Source organism: Zosterops lateralis (genome assembly GCF_965231275.1).
Source record: "Zosterops lateralis genome assembly, chromosome: 1".
Lineage (NCBI taxonomy): Eukaryota > Metazoa > Chordata > Aves > Passeriformes > Zosteropidae > Zosterops > Zosterops lateralis.
This window is the reverse complement of record NC_139762.1, coordinates 19,112,323-19,134,986: the sequence shown is the minus strand read 5'-3', so window position 1 is coordinate 19,134,986 and position 22,664 is coordinate 19,112,323. Positions and strand designations below refer to the sequence as shown.

Here is a 22,664-nt window from a genome sequence, read left to right as displayed (position 1 = left end):
AACTCAGGAGCTATATCTGTGTTTAAATAATAGTACATAGCTGAGGATCATGTTCTGTCCACGCAAAGACCCAAATGTGCAGAAGTAGAGAAATATGAAGAAGCTAAAGGCACTTGCAGTCACCTCTAAATTCTCCCATATGTAGAATGAGCTGTGATAAGCTGAATTGTTCTGCCTTGTTACAATCCAAAAAGAAAATTCCCATAAATAATTCCATCATTTTAGGCCCATTCTTAAGATGTAACTTGCACCTCTATGATTATTTTATTTCATTCCCATTGCAGGGTCATTATTAGGCAAATTGACTCATGGTACAGTAAGCTGATTATATTATTTTTAGAAAGAGGCTTTGTTCCATCACTTGACCCGTGCCTCCAGCTTGTCACAGCAAGCATGAAATTGGTCAGTTTCTTCAGATTTTAGACCTGATTGAAGCTAGGTAGACCAGTTAAGCACATTAGGCAGGCCACCTCTTAATGGAACTTGTATGTTGATCTTGCTGCGTACTGAATTGTGATCTGTCTCATGGAAGGTCACTTAGATTTAAAAACTGATCCAAAATATGAATTTAAAAGTCTTACTACTAGTATCATATTTTGCTTTATTTTTGAGGAAGTCAGGAAAGGGAGAAGAAAAAACCCATCTCTGCTTTCATTTTTCTTCTAGCACACTCAGAGTGTTTTTTAAGATTTGCCCCCCATAATTTCCTTCCTTGACAACTTATTTGTATGTATCTTCATACCTTGATTGTTTGACAACATGTACCTCTGATGTAGCTATTAGAAGTTTTTTTTTTTTAAATGAAGTAATACAATAATTGACATTTGTAAATATATATGTATATATATATTGTAATAATATTTTTAATTAATTTGTATAGCTGTCTTATAATCTGCTATATTTTAAAGATAAGTACATTGTTTTTGAGAAACTGCATGACTCCAGTATCTGGTAGTTTCTGTATGTAACACAGATACAGGTATAGGCCTGAATTGTGAGGATAGAAGACAGTTTTTCCATACTAACCAATCAGTTTAAATCCAAGGAGCTTAAAACTTTTTAATAAAGAGTAGAATTTTCAGAATTCCTTGAATCTCCGTAAGAAACAAAAGGCTTTTTTTGAAGATTCCCTTGCTCAAGTGATGTTAGTCCTAAGGAGTCTGTTAAGAGGGTGAAAATTGTCTGATTTGTTGGAAGATTTCTTTCTGCATGAAAGGGCTCAGAAATGGAAATGAAACCTTTGTATCATTTCTAGCTGGGTGAGCAGGAATTATATCTTGGAAATACTTCATCTAGTACAGGATCATGGTGAGCTGGTGAACTGAATTGGCATAGGCACAGAAAGCGCTTCTATTTTTTTAAGCAGCCACAAAGTGATATTGCCACAGAGAACCAAATCTTCTTCCTTGTACAGACCCTGAGTCCATGGGCTCTGTGTACAGCTGCTCAAAAGAAACTTCTCATATCTGGTTCTGAAGTCTCAGAATGCTCTTACATGTGTAACAGCTACATAGTTTGTTACCTTCAAAACTTTCTAGGTTTGCAGGGAGGCATGAAGGTTTTCCCAAAATCTTCATACGTGATGAAATCATGGTTATTTGGAAGTCAATTACTCTTTCTAGTTTTTCAACAATGTCTCTAATTGTTATTTAAAAAGTCGGACTTTCCCAAGGAAGCAGCAACTCATTAATATTTCTAATTCAGTGTAGGTGTCAAACAAGATTTTATTTTATTTTTAATGAAATGTGACAGTCTATTGCAGCACACAGGAAGACTCAGTATAAATCAAACTTTTCTTTCCCTTTTGTTTTGTTTTGTTTTAGTTTGATCCCTTATTGATTGAAAGCAAAACACCTGCAACAGTTGTGCTGATGCTTAGTTCTCCTGAGAATGAAGTTTTGGCCAAAGCATGTGATGCTCTATATAAATATGCATCAAAAGGTTAGTCTTTTTGCAATGAGCTTTGTTTTGCACTGCTTAGACTTTGATAGTAGTTCACAATTTAGTTTCCTAGCATTGAAATCTTACTTTGTCCTCAAAGGTGTCTATTGAAGTTTCAGGAGATTTTCTGAACCTGTACTTGCAGTAATAAAGAAGACTTGTAGTTTGCATGAAGGAAACTTTTATCATTTTGTTGGAGAATTTTATATTCACTGTTTATATAGAACCTGTTTTAAATATGACATAGATACAGTTTTTTTTATGAGCAACTGATCTGCAGTTGGGAAAGAATTCTTTTTTTTAATGTTACAGTTTGAAACTTCTGTACCAGTGTAGAAATTTCAAGCTTCAGTTTTAAACAAAAGGAACTTCTTAGCTTTTTTCTGTTATTTTTACACAAAGTTGTTGTGTCGGTATTTCTGTGCAGGTGATTCATTGGAGACTGCTCAGCCTCCTTTATCAAGCTTATTTCTGTATGAGTTGGGAATCTAACAAGTCTCCAAGATTCCAAATCTTCCAAAAGTCCCTGTATAATCTATAGCTAAACATACTTTTCAAGGTATTCAGGGGACAAACAACTGTATAACAAAGGCTCAAATTTATGTAGCATATGATTTCCTAAGTTGTCTCCTATTCCATGTTATTTGATTTTAGTCAATTAAATTGGTATAGACTGGTAGTATTCTTGCTCTGATTAATCTGGTGTAATTTTAATTTCCATTAAATTTATGTTTTCTTTAAAAATTATGCATTTATATGCTGATTATTATGTAAATTACTAACACTGCTGAAGTTGTGAGTGAAGAGCTGAAGGCTTTGACAGCTGGCTAGGGGTCACTGGGTTCTGAAAGATGTTTAGGTTCTGCTCAATATGGCAAGCTTGGCTGAGGGCATGAGATCAAATTCTGAATATGTGAAGAGAGAATGTGGACTGTTGGGAGACAGCTATGAACTGTAAACTCTTGCTGGCTCCTTCCCTTCTGTCCACAGTAAAATATGTCACACTGCAGGAAAATAGATATTTATGTCTTTTATGCTTATACTAAAAGAATAGTCCTTTAAATTATTAATGTAGCTATCCCTGTAATCTTCCAGAAGATTAGACTTTACAGAAGACAAGGGTTGTGTGGCACAAGAGGAGTTGTTTTCAGTTAATTAAGCAGTTAATCTATTTCTTTAAAGGGTTGCTACTAAATTAAGTCCCATCTCTCAATAAAAAATACTTCCTCCATTTTAATCATGTCTTGGCCTGAGAATGAGCGTAGATTTCCAGTTTCATATTGTTCACTTGTAGCCAGGAAGGGAAGGCATGGTTCATTAGAAAGTGAATGATAAAGCTGTTGTGGGAACTGAGAATAGGAGTAGGATTGGGATTTTGTTTCTTGGGGTTTGTGTGTGTTTTGTGTGAGCGGGAACAGAAAGCTGTAATCACACTAAACTCCTCTGTTTTTTTCACATCCAGCACCTATTTAGCTACAAAGCACTTCATTATCAGGTGGTAGAAATCTCAGGTAGAAATTAATGATACAAATCCTGGTAGATGTTTTCCTTGAGGGATAGTAAAGATCCACAGAATTAGTGAACTGTTATTTTGAGGAAAATGAAAATGGGAGGCAAGAAGAGAGGAAAAGAAAATGCATTCACCTGATACTGTTCACCTGTACTTTGCTAAGTAGAAAGTTTTCTTTTGTATTTCCACTGCAGTCTCTAACAAATGAGTGGAGTGTCCAATAGACAGAAGCATCCTTTGCTTTAAAATGTGAATTAATCTGAGATACTATTAAGCCTTGAAACCATTTGACACATATTTATTTGGGGTGTAAATCAGATGATCTCCAAAGGACTTGCCAGGCCTCTGTTCTTTGATTCTACTGTCCAATAAAAGATTGGTACTGGTTTTACCTTGATTCATTAGAACTGTGAGGTTGCTGGCCTTTTTCTTGGGCTTTTAACCCAGTATCTTTTCAGGTGATGAAAACAAAGTGACACTTCTTGGTCTTGGAGCATTGGAACATCTGTATAAACTCCTCTCACATGAAGATCCACTTGTACGCAGAAATGCCATCATGGTATTTGGCATCATGGCTTCTAATAGTAAGAGTCTCAAGGTTTTACTATTTTTCACTGTGTGGTCCTCAAAACAAGAGGTTGCTCATGTCAAAAAATCCTATATTAATGGCCCAGAATAAAGAGTAAGTGATGTTAGGTTGAGTTTCAGTGGCTCTAATTTTTATAGTGCTTTATAGACCTATATCTGATTAATGTAATTAAACAGGTCTTAATTTGGTGAATGTTTTACCCAGTTGTCTTCCATGAGAATATCCCAACCACACTTTTTCATCTTTTTATCAAGTGCTATCTGCTTGTCATGCTGCACTGGACCTTACCCTCTTAGGTTACTTTTAATTCAGCATTAGCATATCATCAGTGGTGCTGCACAAACATGGATTTGAATGAACAAATATCTCCCATTTATATTCACATCTTAATTGGCTTTTTATTTAAAATTAAATTAAATTCATACCTTTTTTCCTTACATTTCAACATGTTGAATATGTTGATAATAACAACACAGCCCTGTAGGATCACATGAAGTCTGTCCCAAAGAATATTACTTGATTTTTCTATCCAAGGGTTGAGGTTTTGCTAGTTTGCCATTCATAACATTGAAAGAGCAATCTGAAAGTCTTTACTGTGATTTTAGTAAGACCTGTGTAATTCATGTTTTCCATTTGCTGTGTGGGCTGGCGTCAGCATAAAATCATCAAATGATGGCTTGAAAATTAAATAACAGAAGGATTGCTTTTAATTTGATAATTTTAACCTCAAATAATTTTAGCTATTGGGGTATGACTTCTTTGGCAACTAAAATCATGCAATATTTAATCAGAACCTGCTAGATGCAAGTATTTTGAATAAAGTTTCAATTAAATATAGAGGAACTTCATATGTATCAAATGTCAAATAATGCCATCTGCTGCTTGAAACTCTCTGGTTGTTTTGGGGTTTTTTTTCTGGGCCCATTATGATTTTGGTCTAAGTTTAGTTGTGTGTCTTTCCCAGTCAGATCTTTTTGTCACTCAGGGAGTAACCATAAGTACATTTTGCTTGGAACAGTTTCTATTTCTTTACTCAGCCAAGATTGCCTAACAAAAGACTTTGTATTTGTATTTACTTCATCGTAGATGATGTCAAGAAGTTACTGAGGGAACTGGATGTCACAAATTCACTCATATCACAGCTAGTGCCAGAAGGTACCTTACAGTGTTCATTCCTTGTGCAAAAGTACAGTCAGAAATAATTTATGATTGTCATTTGGCCAGATAATTTAATAAAATCAACCCTGTAACTTGTGATTTTTCCTAGTGCGTGTTAAATAGGTAAATGCTTTTATAGGAGTAGCTCATTGAGTAGTGTTTTATGTTGTACAGATGGAAAAAGATGTTTATGGACACATCGGGTGTGGTTAACAGCTATTATTTATTGACTTCAAATAATGCTTTAAACTATTGGATTAGTGAAAAATATTCTGTGCTGAATAAAACTTGATCAAAATGTTTCTTTTTCTTCTCCACAGAAGATGTAGTTATCCATGAGTTTGCTACTCTTTGTCTAGCACATATGGCTGTTGAATATACTACTAAAGTGAAAATATTTGAGCAAGGTGGGTTAGAACCGCTTATCAGACTGCTAAGTAGCCCTGATCCTGATGTTAAGAAGAATTCAGTTGAGTGTATCTACCATTTGGTACAGGTAAAGTTTGCTCTTGTTTGTTCCCTTAAATTACAGAGGCAGATAAGCATTTGCACCCCCACTCCTGACATTCTGTGTGGGGTTAGTAATTTTAAAATATTTGTTTCCTTTACTCTATAGTGTTCATCAATGTTTTTGAAATATTGAGTCCTTGCACCTGAGTCCCTGAATGTTAAATTAGTTGTGAATATAGCTGGTTTTTAATTCTGTTGAACTTAATGCAGTCGTCTGTGCTGTACTGCAGTAAAAGTACCATCAGTATGAGATTCAGATTTTTAAAACTAAATAAGAATTTGCCTTCCTAGTTGAAAAAATGTTAATCTTAGTAATGAGAGTTGTAATCTGTCTGTCCAAAAGGTTGGAATTATCCTGCAAATTAAAGAACTACCAATCGCATTGTTTCTTGTTCTGACCAGCAAGTCCATGGCACAATTTTGAACATCTTTTTAATGATAGGTGAATGCTGTCAACAGCTCCTTTCCATACTGAGAGGAATAGATTCATTATTGGCTACTTTCACTAATGTCATCCATATGCTGCTTAGCAAAAGAATGGTGCATTTGTGTGGCAGTTCTCTCCCATGGCTTAAGCGAATCAATTCAGTAATGAATTTAGTTTATAACTCTATCTCTTTTGGGGCATCAGAGCATGTCTATTCAGAATCACATTTTACTCTTTCTCCTTTTTTACTATCTCGCTGTCTTTGTTGCAGGGTATATCTGGATAACTGCACCTGGTGCTTGCTTATATTGATAAGGATAATTGCATGCTGCACATGTGCAATAAGCTATTTAAAAGCAAATTGTAATTTATTTATTTATTTTCTTTTTTAATATCATCAACTACTGTGTTTTTATTAAGCTGCATATTCACTGTTTAAAGTTGAAATTTTAAATTGTCATTTTGTAATTACAAAAACAAAAGAAAATATAACCAGGCAACCACAGCAGAGTGCAAAAAACCTATTTTCCTTCCATTGAGGTAAATAAAAATGGTGAAACTAAATTTAAAAAACTTTCTCAAAGAAACATTTATGTTGAGAAAAATATGGTAAAATCAAGAGTGAATAGGCTTCTTTATACAGGACTAGATTTTGTAGTGTGTACTTCAGTCATGCAAAAAACTCTAGAATTTAAGGTTTGTGGGGCTTGATTATATTCAGTTTGATTCTTAGCTTAAAAGAAAGAAATCTACAGAACTGGAAGCTCTGGAATGCTGGCTTATTTTTTAATGTCTGAAATCAGATTTTTGGTGTTCATTCTGTAAAGAGAGAAATTGATGTATTGTTATATTCTCTATCACTAACATTCTTTGTTGGAATATTTTACTGCAGGATTTTCAAAACCGTGCTGCAGTTCGTGAACTGAATGTAATTCCACCCTTGCTGCAACTACTGGAATCTGTATATCCGAGGATTCAGTTGTTGGCCCTTCAAACCTTAGAAGTAATTAGCAAAGACAGAGAAACCAGGATATTACTGGGAGAAAATAAGGGATTAGATTGCCTTCTGAAAATACTGGAAAACGATGTATGCTTTACTTGCCTTAAAAGTTTTTTTGTTTGTGGTGCTGATGTTTGTATGGCTAATGAGAAATGTTACTTATTTTATGTAAGAGAGATATAAGAACAAAGAGTTACTTACTTGGAGGGAACTATGATAGAAATAGGATAAGGTAGAATATCTAGCTTACTAAGAAAAGAAGCAATGACATTTCCCAAAGTGTTTATTATTCAATTTTTGAATTGAGTTTACTTTATATAATGCTTTAGACACAATTTCCTATTGTTCTTTATATTATTATGAGACTCAGTTAAGTGCTTCTTGAGTTCATGTGTCACCATGGAAATATAATACGTAGAAATATTAGTGAAGTTTTTTAAGATTTAAGATCACAGGCCCATTCTGAGTACCTGTCTGACCCGCTTTGATGTAAATGAAAAACTTCTGTGGGTTTTACTATTTTTAATAAATTTTGTTGAATCCTAAGTCATCATCAAATAAATTATATGAAAATATTAATTCCTAAATATATACTTTACAGTATGAATGTACTGCCCAAAAGAAAGTTACAGCTTTATCCTACAAACTTAAAAGCCTAAGATATTTTAGTCCTGAGTTCAAGGTTGTTTGGTTTTTTTGGCTTTTTTATTTTTTATTAGGAATTCAGTGATCTACATATTGAAACTCTTGCTGTGTTGGGAAATTGCCTCGAAGATGTGGATACTCTGCAACAGATTCAGCTGACAGGAGGCCTTAAAAAACTACTTTCATTTTTAGAAGTCTCTACTGTTCCTGATATTCAGAAGAATGCAGCAAAGGCAATAACCAAGGCAGCTTATGACTGTATGTTACTTTTCTATAATCCATGGACATGAAATTGTTTATGAAATAAATTTTTATCCAGAATGAGGCCATCTTCTCTGGTTGAGGGTAGTACTTGTGCTGAGGAAAGCATTGGCGAGAATTAATTACAGTGATGAGTCTTGTCAATCAGAGCAGCAATTGGATGCTAGGAGATTTTATATATATATATATATATATATATATATATATATATAATATATATATATGTATTTGAAAATGTTACAGTTTTGCCTCAGTTTATTTTTAATGTATTTTTATTATTTTATTTTAATATATTCTTGTAAAATGCTGTCCTCAAAGGAAAGTGGAGCTCTGAAAACATGATCCTTGTCTTTTGTTTAGTGATGCCAGCTGACTGCCATCTTAAGCCACCTTTGCCGGCACTGTTTCTGCCTCTATCTGTTAAGACTTCATTGCAAGCTGACTTCCTTTTGCATTCAACTGCTCGTCTAAATGTCAGGCAATTTCAAATACAAATTCCTTTAACAGAGGCATGAAAGGAAACCTTTCAAATGGCTTGCAGATTAATATTCCCAGGGGAGTTAAATAGTTTCATTGTAATCTTTTTATAATTATTCATCCTATAGTTCTTTTTTATATACTTTTCTTTAATTCACCAAGGAATTCTGAATTAGGCAGAACATGCTCATCATTTATGACCACAAGGATGCTCTTTTAATCAAACTACATTTGAAATTCCTTCCATACATTGGTTACTGAGTTGCAACATGTGCAAAATAGTGTTGTGTAACAAAATGCAATGTAACTAATAGCATACTTCTGACTATAGATTTTACTTCTGTCAAGGGATTTTTATGACAGTAGAATTTAAATATTTCATTCATAATTCTGGCACCTTGTGGTTGAATTGTGGCTTTATGTATATTTTAAAAAGATGTCATTTAATTTAATACATGGATAAAATAATCTCTCCTTTCTGCCGTATTTCAGACCTCCTTTCATCTCTTCCCCATGTTATCTCTCTGATTCTTTTCTCACCTTGCTTAGTTTGATATCCTGAATATTTGTAATTATTTGGATTGAAAATGATACACAGAAAGAGTGTCCGAGTATTCTGTGGGTTTTTCTGTGCTTTTGTAATTATCTGTTGGAAGCTTGGCAAGTCACTGAAAATTGTTTTCATTAATGTTCAGGTATCAAAGATAGGAAGGGACCTTCTTATGTCAGTATTTTCTTTGTGTATTTTCCTGTGTTGTTATTTTATTATGCTACTTAGGACTGTCAGTATCATTTTTATAGTCCTGTGACAGGCTTGTAAGTTGTATGCTAAGCAGATTTATATTTGCTCCTACTGCTTTCTGCTGCATCTTACTCCTTTATCATATTTATTTTCAAATAAGCATAGCCTTCTTGTCCTCTTTCACACTTTTTTTTCAGTTTTTGTGGCCTAATATTTTAGCAGCTGTTAGTAGAAGCATGTCTGAGCACATTTTTAAAGCACAGTTGCAAGAACCACACATAATATATTACAGTACTGCCTATGATCTTATATCATGGGATGTTACCGTCAGTGAAGATGCATCTTCTTGTCATGCTTCTTTACAAATGGAGTCAATGAGGTTTCATTATAAAGGTTTGCTCTCTTCTTCAGCCTATGACAGTTAGTATGGATGCAGCAAGCTGGGAAAATACATCAAAAGAAGATCTAAAATATTTGCTTTCAAGCCATAGAATTTTGGTGACATCCAGCTAGACAAAAGGAAACTTGTTGTCCTGTTGCAGTGGAAAACACAGTCCAGTGAACTTGCTGCTCAATGTAAAACCTCTGAATTTTTTGGCTACATAGAGATACTGGAATAAAGTCAGCCTTGCAGTGTAAAGAAAAGACCATTATAAGGAATAGCCCAAGTGCAAAAATAAAACTGAAATATTTCAATAGATTGGATTTTGGTTTAAACAGCCTATCCAAAATGCAGCACTAATGTATACTGTACTAGTACTTGCCTTGATGTGGCAAGTACTGTGATGATCCAGTATAATACAACACAGCTCTTAGTTCTGTAGTGACTTTTTAATTAAATTTGCAATAGCTATACCCACATTCTTCAGGTTTGATAATCATGGTTGCAATTTACCAACATTTCCTGTGTCCTTGGGAAAAGAAATACTGCTTATCATTGGAATGAAAAACCTACTTCTGCTATGACAGAACATGTATCTAGCTGGTTTTTTAATCCTGGCAGCTGAGTATACTGCAGTATCTGGTTTTGAAATTATTATTGTTGACAGATGGAATTTGGTTTTGGATTGTTTTTTTTTTCCTGATAGATGTGATCCTAGCAAGCAGTTTTGTTTTATGTCCCTTTCAACCCTTTGGAAAGGGGCTCCTGTAACTTGGTGTTGTTGTTATAAGATATATTTATCCCTTAAGAGTTATTCTCAGTATCAGAATAAATTACATGGTATAAACATGATATTCAACTTTAAATAGCATCTCTAGGATGCTGCTCTGTTTAAGTACATTAAAATGGATCATATTTCTATACATAATCATTATGCCTTTGTCCCTGAATTTTCTTTTTTGTTCTGTAACATAATTTTGAATTTAATATATTAATTTATTGATGATTTTGTTTTGTATACTCAGAATTACAGTGGTGAATTATACTGTGATTCCTGCCTTGCCCACCAAATAATGCAGTCATTTCAGAATACTAAATATAATCTAATGCTATAAATTATTGAATGTCTGTGAGTGGATTATCTGGACTGTTGATTAAGGAGAGCCTGATTTTCCCTTGACAATGCCAGACACACCAGCAACAACAAAATGCTGTGGAGTGTTTATGGAGAAAGTGATGATCACACTTGCTCTGCCAAATTTCTGGTTTGAAGCTCTCCACATTCTTTCTCTGTATCTCAATGCATCTCATGCTCAAAGGGAAGCACACAAAACATGCTCTGTAGCCTGATTACCAAATGCATTTCATAATACAGATCTTTGTTTATCTGCGTTATCCCAACTCAAGATCAGTGTATTTAACATTAACTTTTTTCATTTGAAATTGGTATGAATAATTCCATAAGGTGATGACAGTGACCTGAATAGTAATCAATAGAACTCAGATAATGACTTTTGGGTAAGAAGGGGAAATAAGAAAATATATTGAAAAATAAAGTGTGTCTCACCATGGGGTTCAATGCATGAAAATCTGGACAGAACTGGTTGATACTCCAAAGTCTTTTAGTAGTGTGCTTGATTTTCCTTCATGTTAAATCAATGTATTCAAATTACTTAGGGGTCAAGAAATTAATCACTGTAAAAATTATCCTGGCACTGACATATGAAGTGCTTTAGTATAAATGATGCTTTTCTGTTGTGAATTCTTTCTAGTCTGTAGTAAAGGAGGCAAAAGAAACAACTCATCCACACAGAGAGATCAGCAAAAAATGTTCACCTCTTAAATAGAATTGGCACCTAGATACTGAAATATTAATAGTTCTCATTGATCTAACTGCCTAAATATACTTGCATACCTTTTGTGATAAGTTCAAATTCAAGATTTGAATTGAATTGAATTGAATTCAAGATTTCAACCTGGTTTTCCACATTATTATAAAATTATTTTTCTGTTTAAAGTATTTTAAGTTACTGTTTTCACTAATTCAAGTTATTTATTCATATTATCATTTCATATATGCATAAATTGTCTTTAAAATAAATGCTTACCCATCATCATAGCTGCTTTTAAAAGCAAGAATATTTTAAAAGAAAATCTGTAAACAAATGTGTAACTTGCTGTACAATAAACAAATTACTGAAGCATGAAGAACCTCAGAGATTGTTATTAGGGATTATGACTACCTTGGCAAGCAACAGGCCAGCGACATACTTGATCACTTGTCAAATAGACTCTCATCCCAACTGAGGCATTCTCTTAAGAGCTGACTGACATGCATCAGGCTGTCAGGCTGATGGCTGTGGCCAAAGTTCTGCTGACACTTATAATCCTCCTTGTTTTATTTGTTGCATCTCTGTTGCATCTTTGTTTTGTGATTTCATTTGCGTATCGGAGGATTCTAAAAAAGTTTAAAACTGAACTGAAGAGGAGAAATTGACTGCACCTGCCTCATCTCTGTGTTTTGAGTAATTTCTGCTCTGATTACATTTTTGATCAAACTTATTTTTCATTGACTTTGCAGACTTGTATTTGTTTACTTTTATTCACTACTGATTCAGGTTTATCTAAAAGAATACTTATGATTTTTTTTCCTTGTAATTTTTTATTTATTTGGAGGACAACAATCCAAACAAGGGAATGATCCCTCAGAACAGTAGGAAGCACTGGTAAAATTTCTAAATATTTTGAAGTCCTACTGACTTCTCAGTTCCTGAAATTCTTTAATACATTCCAAAATTCTACTATGTAGCTATAACTTCCAGTATGTAATTAGTCTGGTTTAAGTTATTCATATGGTTAAATGTTTATTGACTCATCATTGTAAAGCTTCCGTGCTTCTAGTGCCTTTCTGCAGCAGAAAGTTTCTTTCAGGGATCTTTCTAAGAAACACCTGCATTTCTGATCTCACCAGTTTTGGGCTGAGGGAGTTTATCAGTTTATCGGTATCTTCATACAGATGTCTGTGGATATTTTTGGTGCTTCTTTTGCTACTTTTGCAGAGGAAGGAGCCTCTCTGTCCTTCTGCAGCTGTTGCCAGTCAGTGCGGTGTAGGGTCAGCACTGAACAATGTGCTACACAACAAAATTCAAATTCTCTGCAAAGTGGGAGTTAATGAAGAACTACAAGCTGTGCAAATATTATAATTTTCTTTGTAATGCTCCTTTCCTTTTTTGTTCTATTTTTATACATTGAATGGTATTTCACCAAGTTCAATTGTACTTCTACTGGTATGTGCTTGAATTTTATGCATTTAGACTTTGTTAGCATAAACTGAAGTTCAGCATGATCCTGAGTAAGTATGATCTGTTGGATTGGAAAAGCTATTTCCATCAAGCCTGTGTACATTCTCTCTTGTAGAGAACAAACTTTGCATTCTGTTGAGGTATTTATGTTTACACTGTGTTTAATAGTCATTAATTGGTCTTGGTTCAGAGTTCAATGAAGCCTAATCCAGGAGTTGGATTTGGATGATCTTTGCAGCTCCCTTCCAAGTCAGCATGTTCTGTGATGGGATTTAGCTCAAGTCCTTTGTCCACATTTCTTAATGGCTGGTGTCTCTGTTACCAAAATATTACCAATAACAAAATGAAATCAAATTTATGTCCTTTCACCGATTTGGAAAACATGCAGATTAATGCCATTGTTATTTCTCATTTAAAGCTGAAATACGAAAAATCTTTCATTGGGAAGAGGTTGAGAAATTTCTCCTAAGCCTTTTGGATTCTAACAGTGATGAAGTTAAAGTTGCTGCTTCCCAAGCCATTTCTGCCATGTGTGAAAATCTAGACAGTAAATGTGTCCTTGGACTCCAGGGTAAGTAAGGTGGGAAAGGATGAAATGAGAATTTGTGTTTTTTCTGTTTATAAGAAGAATACTACAATTTGGAGACTGACATGGTTTATTTAAATGTTCATACATATAATTATTTCTTTCAAAGGGATTCCCCAGCTAGTACACTTGCTAAGCAGTAACAATGAAGAGGTAAAAGAAGCTGTAGTGACAGCATTAACTAATTTGACAACAGCCAGTCCTAGAAATGCAAGGTGAGTCTGCAATAATTAAATTATTATTTAAATCACTATCTGATTTGATTTTTAAAGAATGCTTCATCTTGTCCCTATCCTACAAGGCCGATCTGTTTGAATTTGACTATAAGGTGCTTTTTGGTGCTTGAGTCACCTGCAGATAGCTTGGTTCTCATCAGTGTTACGAGAGTTGTGCTCTGTCTGCTAACATTAGTTTCATCAAGGGAAGGTATGAGGCAGATGTAATGAAAGCAGAGATATAAATCATGTTTTGAAGAGAACATATGAGCAAAATATGCCTTATAATCTAAAGCATTTGATGTGGAGTTCCTTTTTAAAATCCAAAATCATTGATATATTTTAAAATTTAATGGTTCATACAACCTTTTTGACTGATCTAAATCCATTCTTTGAGGGAGATAGATCTCCTGATTGGCATTGTTTTGCTCTTCCTTTTTTTAAAAATTATTTCCCAAGTAATAGAGAATGCTTATAGTGCTTTCTCTGAAAGAAAAGAAGTGTACCTTCAGAAGCCAAGATTACTAACAAAGGTAACAATGATTAGCTCACTATATGTTCCAAAACAATTGTATCAACTAAATTCTACTGTCAGCTGCAGCATTCTTCCATGCCTCTATAAGTCCTGTTAAGGGAAAAGTAACAGAGTAGTGTGATGTATATGAGCAGTCACATGTAACTTACAAACCCAAAAAAACCCCAACCAACAAACAAACAAACAAACAAAAAAACCCCACCACCTTAAATCTTTCCTGGAATATACTTTAAAAAGTTGGAATCAAGTCACAGAAATTCTTTGAAGTGAAAAAGTAAAATAATTCACAAAATCAATTGTTTCAATTTATTAATTCAGCTCTAATAGTCACTAGTATTCACTTTATGTTACCAGATAGAGCAATAATTTTACACGAGAGAATAATACTCTGTTCTCAGATTCACATAGTACTTTTTTTTTTTTTTTTTTTTTGTCTGATATTCTGCTCTCCTCATGCTCTGGACTCTTCAGTTGGTGTCAGTGGGAGTCACACACACATAAAACGAGCACAGTGCTGGAGTCCAGAGGTCAAACTTTCAGCTCCACTTCAGCTGGTTTTCGTAGTGCAGCCCTTTGAGGTTTCACATTGTGAAAAGGGGATCTCTGGAGAGTTTTGAGTTGGTATAGCAGCTTATGCCAACTCATTCCATTTCTTTTTGCTAAGGAGATAGTCAGGACATTGTTTAGCTCAACTGCTGGAACAATTCTCTGAGACCTCAGGCAGGGAAATAGCTGTCTCTGTTCTTCTGCATTTTAATGAAGTCCGTATTTGTTTCTTGCTGGGCAGAGTCAGGAAATTGTAAAGGTGGCTTACATATACTTCTCTCTCCTCACAATCCAGCTTCAAGTACAATATGGAAGCACCAGATAATCTAATCAGAGGTCTTCTGTGAAAATCAGGAAGCAATAATTTACATTAAATATGTATATTGGATGAATTCCATGTGACTATATAATTACTTCAAAGCTTCATTTCTAAATCAAAACCATTAATAAGTCATAGAAAGGTCTGAGTGTGACTAGGATCTATAAATGAATATATAGTGTTGAACTCTTAGCTGATACAAATTGGTATAGTTCCAGCTCACTGACTGACTATGAGACCCATATTTATTTTACATTCACATAATAGGGAAAAAAATAGTTTGGAGAAAATTAATTCCAGATTGAGTTACCATAATCATATTTCATACTAGAATGTTTCATTTGTATGTGCTGTAGACATTGAAAATAAGTGTATAAATAATGAAGATGCTGATGCACTTTTATAATAATGTAACTTTGCTGTGTGATTATGTTGACAATATTCTGATCTCAAATGAAACTGATGAGACTTGTGCCCTTTTATCAGTTATGTATTAGATTCTTGTTATAAACCCTCCAAGAATATAAAATCAGAAAGGTAGTAGCAGCAGGTAGACCTTATGTGGCAAGAGCAAAATAGGTCCAGTGATGGGGAAGACTATTTGCTGTAAGTGCTTTCATTTTTACTGGCTAGTTAAATATTCAACCTTGTTGTACTCATATGCATGCATTCTGCTGTATTTAATTTCATGAGCATTTTTCTATGTTATATTGATTTAACGATGTGTACCTTTTCCTTTTATTTGGTACAGTATATATCTGAGGATAAAAAATGTTGCTATTTTTGCTGGAGATTTGTTGTTCTTGTTAGGAATATCAAGAAGTGCTGCCACCTTTTCATATAATATGGAAAAATACAATTTAAAGGAATAGTGTAAATAAAATTCTCACCATAGGTAGCTCATAAAGTCTTCCATTGATTAACAGCACAAGAACAGCATAGGCAATGGGCAATACTACCCCCTGCTAATGTATATTAACCTTGACCTTTAGGTGCTTCCCCATAGCAATGAAAGGCCAGTTCTATACCCCTACCCAATCAATCCTTTGTTTCTCAACTGAGGCAGCTAATAAAGGTGTCAAATATGGTGGAGGTTTGGTAATTAGAACACCTGTTCATGATGAACAGGACAGAGACCAGCTTGTCATTTGACACAAGTCCTCAAGCAACCACGATTTGGCAAAAATAAATAAATTAATTAATAACTCTGCTTCCCGTAGTATTTTAACCAAAAATCTAGAGCAGAAGAGGGCATGAGTCCCATACAAGTGGTTTAAGTTTTCAGGTTTACTGAAGAACGTGGATTTTCAATAGAATCTCTACCAGAATACGTAGCAATTAATATAAATAACGTCTAAAATATTTCAGCATTTAAGTTTTTGCTGCAGAGCTGATGTTGTGTCCCACTTCAATAGCGCATAGGAAAAAATACAGTGGTCAAATGCCTCATTAGTTTACAGGCTGAGACACCCTCAGACTATGCTTTTATAAGAATTTTAATGCTGATCAATATTGATGATAAATCCTTGTAAACTTGTAATAATTAGGCTCAGTAAAAATAAAATTGCAAAGTACATTACAGTTTAAAATCCCATGTGCTTATTCTAACATGTTATGTTACTATGTGTGCACAGCTCCAAGGTCATCCTTGATATATATGTCAGAATTTGTTTCTGTGGTCTGCTTCTGGAAAAAAGAATTATGTTGAGCTGGGTATTTGCATCCATCTTTTCTATCACCTTTTTTTTTTTTTTTTTTTTTTTTTTTTTTTTTTTTTTTTTTTTTTTTTTAATCCAGAGCAATAACTTGCTTTATTGAAAAGTGTATACAGTTATTTGGACAGCAAAATGCCATTTAAAGAGTCTCTGAAGCTCTCTGGTTTTGCTGTGTCCAGGCAGCGGGCAGTGTGGGCGCAGGCAGTTCAGTAATGGATGTGATGCACAAATGGAACAATTGCACACGAACAAAGAAACAGCAGCGTCATCTGTTGGGCAGGAAAATAAGTGATTCTGTGCCACACATCTAATCCTGGAACAAATGGCTTACCTCAGCCTCTGCCTATTTTTTCTCATTTAAAGTATAATAAATTATTTTTGCTTTTCATGTATTTAGGATAAGATAATCATGTTAAATATAACTATGATATTAGAAGTAGCACACAGAAATAAGCTCTCACATATACCAGTTAATCAGACATTAATTTGACCAGCTCTTTTCTTCAGTATTCTTGTAGCACAAATGCCATTTCTAATAGCTGCCTTCATAAATCTGGCAATGTCTGAATTCTGGGCACCTAATGGATTTGCCACTAAAGGAAAACATATGCTTGGGAATTTAGAACTTTGTACTGAACATGAAAACTAATTAATAGCTTCAATAATATTTGTCCTAAATTGTTTATTTTAAGTGCAAAATTTATTGCAGTCAGTTAGAATTTGGTCTGAGGGAAGAAGGAAAAGGATGTTTTTTCTTCATCTGTACCAAGGGCTGCAGGAAGTTGTGGTACATGACAGACTTCTGACAGAATATTTCTCCTGGGGGTTTTAGTAAGTGTCATGTGACAAAATTCTGTTTTATATGTGGATTCAAGATAGTAAAGTATCATCCCTAAATGTATGAATTCAGCAAGCTTTATGTTATTTAATTTTCTAATTCCTAAATCCTTCACAGGAATCAGAGAACCTGCAAATTTGAATTCACAAAGGTTATATACATTTAGGCAGTTCCAGGCATTAGTGCAGGATCTAAATGTATGCTTTCTCAAATGTATCAAGATTGTCAAGATTTGAGAGTAGTTTGGGATAGGAGGAGAGGTTGGGAACTCATTGGTTGTGGAGAGTGTCCAGTGGGGAGAAAGGGAGTTGTTCCCTTGACTTTAGTGGGTGTTATATCTATTATTCCAAACTGAAATTCATACATTGATCTAATGACTCAAAATACGTCCTCAATCTGTTTCACCTGTAGTGAGAGTGCCTCACCTTTTTCAACCGAGATTTTTAGTACACAACAGATTTTTTTTTTATTGTTTATAAGACGAGTGTGGCTGTCAAGGAATAAATTTGAAAAACATCCAGTTTTTCTTACATTCCAAATATTATTATTAGGAAGTAGTGATTATTACCATTAGGCAGAATCTTCTCTATTAGAAACTGAGAAACTTAGTAATAGCTTTTCTCTTTCAAGATTGTAGATGGAACCTAATTCACATAAATATTAAAGTATCAATATTATGTAAGATCATAGATTTGCATGAATATATGTGTTAATTTATGAGAACAGGAACAGAAATTTCTAGAATAAGAGCTATATTTAATAGCATAAAAAGGTGATGACCCAGTGTAGGTTATGTCTTTTTTGTGGTTTAATAGTTCTTTATGGCATAAGTTTGTTTTTTTGAAGGAGGAAATCAACAATAGAATGCTGGCTGTATTGTGTAGATGTAATATGTTTTAATACTGACCCCTAGTGACAGAATTACATTTTTGAGCTAATGTGCTGAAAGGTAAAGGGATATTTTTGAGTTTTGAGGGTCATGCTGTTACTTTTTACATTAGCATCCACGTCTACACCCTGCAATACAGTTATCTCAGGCCACAAACAGGTTCCTCTTTTTTCCTTTCTCTTACTATATGACCATATTGTGGGAGGTACTGTAGTAAAAAAAAAAAAAAAAAAAAAAAAAAAAAAAAAAAAAAAAAAAAAAAAAAACCAACAAAGTCATTACCCACTACCTAAGAGCTCACAAGCTTTTCCTTGCAAGTTACATCTTGACTTCCATTGAAAACTGCAAAAAGTTTTATGAGAAATTTGTGCCTTGGCAGAAAAGCTGAGTTAAGTCCTGTGTCTGGGAATGTCACTCAGAAATGGGTTCCTACTAAAACTTTAACATTATATCAGATGACTGATACACAACCCACGGACATGGGGTTGTGCCCTGCTGGCAGTCAGAAATCTTTCATACAGGCAGCTGTAGTATTTTTCTCTTAGACTGGGAAGGTGTGGCTGCATGGGAAAGTCCTGTGGGCTCAGACACTGTAACTGTTTTCTTCCCAGTACAGTTCGTCTTTCAAAAAAAAAAAAAAATTGTTATGCATTCTCCTGGGGTTTTTTTGGTGGTTGTTTTTTAACTTTGGGGTTATATTCAAGACAAAGACGAGTATAGAGCATTTATCTCTGTGTAACACAGATCTCGTGTCACCACGTGCCTCCTAAAGTGCATGGAAACCTAAGTAGGTCCAAAATAGTTTCAGACAGAACACTCCTGATCTGGAATGATGATAAGTACATAGAAATTTTAATCCTTGTAGATACAGCAGAATCTTTTGGCCTGTTTGTACACCCCTACTTCCAAAGCCTTGCAGTATGATCACTGTACATCTTAGCTGTGGAGGGCTAAGGTAATTCACTCAGAGCACGTTTGTTGTCGCCTGGAACTCACCGAGATAGATTTCTGTGGGATCAGGTAAAAACTTTTTCTTCCTGGTTGGAGACCCCTAAGCCTGGGAGAGAAAACTTTCTTTTGTGTAGAGGCACAAGTACCATGAGTACTCTCGAGTGTGTATCCTTGCAATGTCATTCAGTCACATGCACTGAGATAAATTATGCTTTTTATGAATTAAAAGTGGCAAGGGTTATTTTACATATGAGTAAATATTTCAAACAAATGTATTGGTGCTTTTGCACACATATTTTCTTTGAAGTAGATTTCTAAACTAGATTACTTAAGTGCATGTTATTTGAGTATAGTGTGAAGTTGTTTATTTGAAGTGTCTGTAAGGAAATTTCAGAGTTATGACTGTCCATGCAAATTTAATTCTGCCCTGCTGTGAATTTAACCTGTTCACTCACTGTGGCATGTTGTCCACTTGGACTGTCATCTGCTAAAAATAAGCTTTCACAACTAACCTTCACATTTTGACATACAACCTTAGTAATTTTATCATAACATAGTAGATTATGTATTTTCTTAGAGATATAATTTAAAGGGAGAAAGTTAAAGCATAAATTTCAGCATTCTAAATCATCGTTAGAGCTTGAGCTTGTAGCAAGGCAAATTGCCCAGAAAAGAGTTACCCAGAAGTGAAAGCTCAAGTTCACAATCCAAAGTCCTATGTGTAGAGACTGACTTGGCTGAGCTCTTTTATCCTTCCTCAGCTGGTGCTTCCAAAGATGAAGAACCATGGTCTCCTTGCTCCCTGCTTTCAGAGGAATTGTGAGGACCCTGATTTGGCTTTTTCTTTCCTTTCACCTCCAAGAAGGCTGCTCTGACAGCACATGTTCCCTCTTACTTTGCTTTTGTAACAGTGTGGATTCCAGACTCTGAATATTTGTGCCTAGTTACTGATTTTTGCATACACTACTTCTTGGATCAGAAAAAAGAGAGAGGGGGATTGCATTGTTTTAATGAGCTTATTCTGGCTGAAGGTACATGGGATGTTTCAGGAGCAAAAAAAGGGTTTCTATTGTTGAATTTCAAGCCTTCCATATAATAATGGAAATATCAGAAATTCCTTGAACAGATAGTTCATTACCAATGCTTCTGTAATATTTTAAATTAGGTATACTACAGTTTTAGAACTGAGATCTGTGTAACTTTGTCAGATGAATTCAATGATAGACATTAGATCTCTGTGAATTGCTAAATGAGAGTCAAGTATTACAGTCTCTGCTAACCCAGACGGTTTAAGGTTTTATTACATCCAGACTGTGAGGTTTATTGAGTTTTGGTTTTGTTGCAGTTTTAACAAGACACTCGTCATTAGAAAATAGGAATGGAGGGTTCAGTTCCTGAAATGAAAAGTTAATATGGCTTGTTGATATCATCAATATTTTTATTGGAGCACAAAGGACCCCCCCGATTGTAGATCAGAGTCTCTTGTGCTAGATTCCCTTACTCCGAATAAACATACTGACATTAATTTCCCTTGTATAGTGAAGAAAATGGAAGTAATATTAGTCTTTAAATAAAATACGAGTGACTATTTACAACATTCAATTGCTTTTGAAAATAATTAAATCACAAAGTGAAAATTTTGGTAAGTGCAGACGACATTTATTGGATGTGATTATTCTGATGGCATAACAAGGCTAATGAAGAATACTAATACATTTAAGGAATAAAAAGGAAGCTATTTCTTGAGGCTTTTTCAAACTTCTGGTTATGATATTCCTTTTCAGACAGAAATTGCATAAGAGAGCAGGATAAAAAATGCCTTGTGTGAAAAAGAAGTCATGCGATTTAACACAGATAGAGTTGATTTTAAAAAATGTGTGTAATTAGATGCATAATTCTTATGCATAATTTACATGCAATTATGTATGAAAATGAGCTATGCACAGGCATAAATGGCTAGCTAAGCACCTCACACACAATCACAGTAATTTTGCACAGAAATTAAACATGCAGTTGCAAACACATTTGAAGAAAATGAAGTCCAGTGAGGAGGAAAAATTTGAATTTTTTTCTGAGCAGAAATTGTGTTAAATCCTCGCTCAGGAGTGGGGGAGTAAACAGCATAGAAGTGAATAAAAATATAATTGAATATAAACCATTTTATGTTCAGTCATGGTAGAAGAAACAAGACCAAACATACTTTACCATTTTTATGAAGTGTCAATCTCACTAGTGTAAATTTAGTACAATCCTGAGTAAACAGTGGTGTCAAGCTGTATCACTGCTCTTCTCCTCTATCTCTCCTCCCCCGGAGGTTGTTTAGGTTGGGGGTTTGAGGAGCCATCTCAGTGTTTTCTGGCAGCTCTTTGAACACTCTTAGTTGCTTTCTCCCTTAGGCTAGACTTTCTCTTCAGCAAGAAAAGCTATCTGGACCATTTCCGATGCTCTAAGTAAATAACCTGTTATTTTTCTTGCAATGGCTAGAAAGTTTGGTCACAGACCAGAGCTTTTATGCTCCTGTGATGCCAACAAAAAGGTGGTTCTTGCCCCAAAGTGCTTTTACTACTAAAAATAAAATAAAGTATAAAAACCCTAGAGGATATTTATCAATTTTTTACTGTTGATTATTTTCACAACACACTCCCAATATCTGAGCTTTCCTGTTGCACTGCAGACAATTAAAGCAACAAAATACTCACTTCAGTGACATTCATACACATCTCCAAAATGTCTGTTAAAAAAGTTTGTATTGTGAAGTTTTTAGAAATTATTTTATTGTCAACTTTTAATTTTTTTTTGCAGTGAAAGCAGTAAAGAAAATGTTTGTTTTCCCTCAGTCTCTCAGCATTTATTCTTTGAGTCTTGAATTATCTTTTAGAGAATTTTCAAGATGTCTTAACATTACAATGTATATTTTAAATGAATAAATTAAATATTTATCATATGACCTTTTAATATTTGTCTTCCCAATGACAGCTGAAAAAAATTATCTATTCTTGAATACAGTAATTTGAATCCAATTATAATCAGAATTTTACTGTTTCACTTAAGAGCATGCTTAGGGTCCTTAGGGTACCTGAACTGTGTATACTTTGATTAAGTGAAATGCCTAACCCTGTTAGTTTA

At 34.4% G+C, this 22,664-nt stretch overlaps 1 protein-coding gene across 1 annotated transcript in view; it reads left to right on the top strand.

Annotated features, from left to right (window-relative positions):
* Window positions 1-22,664, top strand: part of ARMC3 (armadillo repeat containing 3) — a 57,088-nt gene that overhangs the window by 11,111 nt on the left and 23,313 nt on the right. Inside the window, exons 3-10 of the mRNA XM_083876326.1 lie at window positions 1,824-1,941; window positions 3,910-4,035; window positions 5,127-5,195; window positions 5,519-5,694; window positions 7,028-7,222; window positions 7,855-8,038; window positions 13,363-13,515; window positions 13,640-13,745. Of these exons, the coding sequence (XP_083732452.1) occupies window positions 1,824-1,941; window positions 3,910-4,035; window positions 5,127-5,195; window positions 5,519-5,694; window positions 7,028-7,222; window positions 7,855-8,038; window positions 13,363-13,515; window positions 13,640-13,745 (1,127 nt within the window). The remainder of the gene's footprint in view (window positions 1-1,823; window positions 1,942-3,909; window positions 4,036-5,126; window positions 5,196-5,518; window positions 5,695-7,027; window positions 7,223-7,854; window positions 8,039-13,362; window positions 13,516-13,639; window positions 13,746-22,664) is intronic.